Below are 4,756 nucleotides of genomic sequence, written 5' to 3' on the forward strand. Positions count from 1 at the left end.
CGGGATCTCCATCAACAAGAGCTCATGGGCTATTGCGGGATCTCCATCAACAAGAGCTCATGGGCTATCGCTCTGTTAATAGAGAGAAGCAGTAGCTGGCCTTTGCGTTCATCAGTCTGGTCAGTCACACTTTTGTTAGAGTTCCTTAGCATCTAGTTGCATACATGGGTGGTAGAGAGGGGAACAGAAAACTCGGCGGTTTTCTTAAAATCTGCTGGGTGAGCTTCCAGGGGAACAACCATTCCCTTGCCTTGGTTTGGCAGTCAGTCACGTTTGGATGGTCAGATATGAAATGAGCTTAACTGGATCCTGGCTTTCCCTGGACATCAGTTTGAATGCTGTGTCTGCTTCCCGGTCACGAGTAGAAGCAGTGAGAACTGGGAATTTCCGTGGCAGTGTGCAACCTGATGATGAGCCTCCCTCAAAGGCTCTGAGATTTTCCTCTCACTTTTTCAATGTTTTAACTGTCTGGAAAGAAGGTAGACATGATTTAACTTAGCAGCCACCAGGCAAGAGTGGTCCTGGGCTGGGTACAGTGCTGTGTTCTCCATGTTCTTACTACTCCAGATGCCACTGCCTCTGCAGGAAGTGTATGGAATCAAGGACATTTGAGTCATTCTGGACTGCATAGTGAGATGCCATTTCAAAAAAAGGGAGGGAAGAAAGAAACGTAGAAGTAAGAAAGGAAAGAAAGAAAGAAGGAAGAGGAGGAAAGAGAAGGAAAGAGGGATGAAGGGATAGAGGGAGGGAGGCAGATAGGAGGAGAGGGAACTAGGAGGAGAGGGAAGGTGCAGAGAGACACCCGTCCTCCTTTGAGAGCAGAGACAAGCTGGGCATGGCAGCCCATCCCTGTGGCCCTAGCGTTCTGGCAGCCCATCCCTGTGGCCCTAGCGTTCTGGCAGCCCATCCCTGTGACCCTAACGTTCTGGAGGCAGAAGCAGGATGGTCACGAATTTGAGGTCAACTTGGGTTACTTAATAAGACCTTGTCTCAAAACACAAAAATAAGACAACACAGAGTCTGCTGCCTTTGTCTGTGTGACAGTACGGAGTCCCTGTTCTTCAATCCAGGCCTCAAGTAGACTGAAAGCGAAATTGAAGTTAGAACATAATGTGCCTTTCATGGCTGCTGTATATAAATGAAGCCAAGGGAACCTCTGACCCCCTTTTTGCATAGAGAGTTTTCTGGAAAGACCAAGCTAGGTGGGTGTAAGGAGCTGGGGACCTGCTAGTCCCGGCATGGCGGCTTGGCTGAGTAGCACAGACCCAACAGCACTTCATAAGCTTTGAGGTGCTCCCTCATCCAGCTCATCCAGCCCCTTCATCCGCCCCTTGCCAAGCATTTGCTCAGCTCTGTGCTTGGTGTGTAATTCCTTCTAATTTCTGAAACAGCCTTACAGGACAGCTATCACCACTGCCTTGTACGGTTCGTCGAGGAAGAAGTGTGAAGTTTTATGTAACTTGGTAGTGAATCCAGCTACAAATCCATGGTTTCTGACACAGGGCTTAAGTGCCAAAGCCCCAACCCCAGGGCGCACTCTTGCCTCTAGAACTGAACCTCCGATGAAGCTAGGAACACCGGGAGTATGTGGGCTTTGTCTCACATTCCTGGGGTGTTGTATATTTGATGAATAGAAGGCACTCAACAGTGAGTCAGGAACGTGATGGAAGACACAAGAAAGCTGCAGCTGGTTGGCGGCTTGAGGTTTGGAGACAGGTCCTGAGAACTCTGGGATCTGCGGTTTCCCTCCGAGACCCTTATCTGCTGCAAGGATTAGCACGGAGCAGTTGAGGTGGGGGATCACTCATGGCAGTCTTGGGTGATGTGAGTCCCTAGGAAAGGTCAATCACATGGAAAACAAGAGATAGCTATGCTAAAGTGATCGGGGCTGACACATGTCACAACAGTCAGTGTGTAATGGGATCAGTGGCGCTGGAGGTCATGAGAAAGCTTAAATGGTAGACAACAGAGACCTTTTGTACTGGCCAAGGTGTGAGCTTGGCCTTCCAGATGGTTTTCGAAAGGCAAGAGACATTTAAGTCCAGCTCATACGGCCATTTTCTATTGTTTCTGGGCTCCTTTCAGACCTAGATTCGTTGGCTCCTTGTCTGCTCACCCGTTTATACATCTGTCCATCCTGGGTTCTTGCTCTTCTTTTAAAAAGGACATGACATAGTTGCTGACCTCAGCTTATCTGGAGTCAGACACGTTGGGTTTGAATCTTGCTTGGTAATCTTGGGCATGGTTGTTTAACCATGTATAATACATCAAAAGTCTACACCTATATATACATATATATGTACATATATACATTATGCAACAAGAGAGAATATTAAAACATTTTGCAGTATTAGGAATTGAACCCAGGGCCTTGTACATACCAAGCGAGCTCTATTCTACTATTGAGCTGACCCCAAGCCTTACTCTACCATGGAGCTGACCCCAAGCCCTCTGTTCATTTTCTTGACTTGGATGGGGTTTGCACCGTAGGAATATGGGTGATCATTCATGGAGTTGTACCCTTGAGTATGTGGACTGTGTCATTAGAATTATATTTCCCCAAAGTAAGAAACACACTGAGTATTTAGCACCCTACTTGTTCCATAGAGGACAATCAGAAGGCGCGATTCTCCTGGGGTCCCTGGGAACATGCATTTCTATGAGATGAGATATTTAATGAAAACATTGGCAGTTGCCATTTGTCCTCAGAAGGTCCACGTCCTAAGAATGACTAGAACGTACATCTACACACCTGCCTAGGAAATGCTTTCTTCTGCTGCGTGGTTTTGCCTTACCTGACCTCCTTTCTCAAGCGTGTCCTTGCTGTCTATCCACCCTGTTCAGGCTATGCAGTGACGGCTGGCCATTTCTCTCATCCATCCATCACTGATGTGGTAGGAGGTGCCCCACAGGATGAAGGCATTGGAAAGGTAAGGAGAGAAGTCTGAGGCACGTCATGGCGCCTGGCAGGGGAGGGATACATGCTTCCTTGGCAGGGGTTTCTCGTTTACTTTCTCCTCAACATTCTCCAGACAGGCTGATGCGTAAGTGACCAGCTGACAGGGAGCCCCGTCTCCCTCTCCTCACACTGAGAGAGTTCACCTTGAAAGATTAGAAAGTACATGCTATTCTTTGCCAGTTCTCTTCTTGGCAACTGACTGTGTGTTGAAATCATGGGCCTCCCTGCCCCCACCCCAGAGGGAGAGCATCCAGTGCTGCACAAGTTCAAATACTACCTCTTCCCAAGCCTGTGCCTCTGGCTGGATGGAAGCCGATCTCCTCTGCACGTCTTTAGAGCTCTGTGATGGCAGGTTTTTACTTGTTTCTCCAATGTTTCAGAAAAAAAAAAAAAACTGAAACAAAACCAAACCAAACCAAAAACCTACTGTGTTCTCATGACCAGTGTAGCCAAGGTTAGCCTGGGAATGTGTAGATGTGGCTTTCTCTAACGTATCTCCAAGAAGGTAGAGGATACTGTGGAATTATGGCCTCTAAGGGCTTAATACGGGGAGCGGTGGCTGTTGATATTGTCCATCCCGCTCAGGAGCCCACTTTTATCTTGCTGGCTGTATTCATTACTCTTCTCATTGTTGTGACCAAATGCCTGTCAAGAAGCAGTTTAGAGAAAGGCAGCTTTGTCTCAGCTTAGAGTGTGAGGAGATAGACTCCACCATGATGCAGAAGGCATGGTGGCAGGCAGGAAGCTGTCTGGTCACATTGTATCCACTCTCCAGGAGCAGAAAGCTAACCTCAAGGCCTGACTTCACCGACCTTCAGCCAGGCTCTACCTCCTATCTCTCCCAAACAGTGACATCAGCTGAGAGCCAGGTGTTCAAGCATGTGAGCCTATGGAGGACATTTAATGTTCAAACCACAGTGCTGGGGAAAACTGAATAGTGGTGCATACTTTGGGCTTGTAGTCCAAAGGGTAGAGCAGTGATGTCTGACCATTCTCCTTGTTTGGAGAAGTGGAATCCTGAGTTCTGGACCAACACTGTGCTTAATGAGAACCTTCAGTCAAGAGGTGAGAGAACTAAGAAGCATCAGCCGACACGTTTGTCTGAGAGGGGCTCACAATGTCCTCGCTAGAGATTATCCTGGGCAGGAGGCAGCAGTCGCTGCTCCAGTTTCAGGAGTAGGGTGCTATGGAGAGAGAGGTCCTTTGAAAATGAAACCAAATGTCAGGGTGCTGAGGCAGAGGCTGTGGCGGATCGCATAGTTGAACTCTGATAACTTCTGTTCAGAACTGGCTCACGTCTAAGTCACATGAATTCCTGTACATCATGGAATAAAATGCCCCAATGGTCATGGTGCCTCCTAGGGAGGAAGCAAGGTTACCGGACTTCTCCATTGTGGCCTTTAGGATTTGGGTCATCTTTACTCCTGGCACGAGAGCACCAAGGCTTTCAGACCAACGTGACGTGCTGTTCCTTAGCTCAGGAAAGGATGCCCTGCCCTGCTTCTCATTAGCTCATCTCTGCATCACATGTAACCGGTGTGTGTGTGTGTGTGTGTGTGTGTGTGTGTGTGTGTGCGTGCGTGCTGGAACCATGGCTCCATGACTAAGCATGCTGCTTGCTGCCCTCGTAGATGACTAGGGTTTAGTTCTCAGAACCATGCAAGCGGCTCACAGTTCGATGTAACTCCAGCTCCAGATCTGATGCCCTCTTCTGGCCTGTCCACACACCACACACATGTGGTGTACATTCAAGCACACACACACACACACACACACACACACACACACACACACACG

General features: G+C 48.4%; 1 protein-coding gene across 1 annotated transcript in view; it reads left to right on the forward strand.

Moving 5' to 3' along the window:
* Positions 1-4,756, forward strand: part of Itga9 (integrin subunit alpha 9) — a 312,929-nt gene that overhangs the window by 55,366 nt on the left and 252,807 nt on the right. The window contains exon 7 of the mRNA XM_031345861.1: positions 2,845-2,930. Within this exon, the coding sequence (XP_031201721.1) occupies positions 2,845-2,930 (86 nt within the window). The remainder of the gene's footprint in view (positions 1-2,844; positions 2,931-4,756) is intronic.

This window comes from Mastomys coucha, unplaced genomic scaffold, assembly GCF_008632895.1.
Source record: "Mastomys coucha isolate ucsf_1 unplaced genomic scaffold, UCSF_Mcou_1 pScaffold23, whole genome shotgun sequence".
Lineage (NCBI taxonomy): Eukaryota > Metazoa > Chordata > Mammalia > Rodentia > Muridae > Mastomys > Mastomys coucha.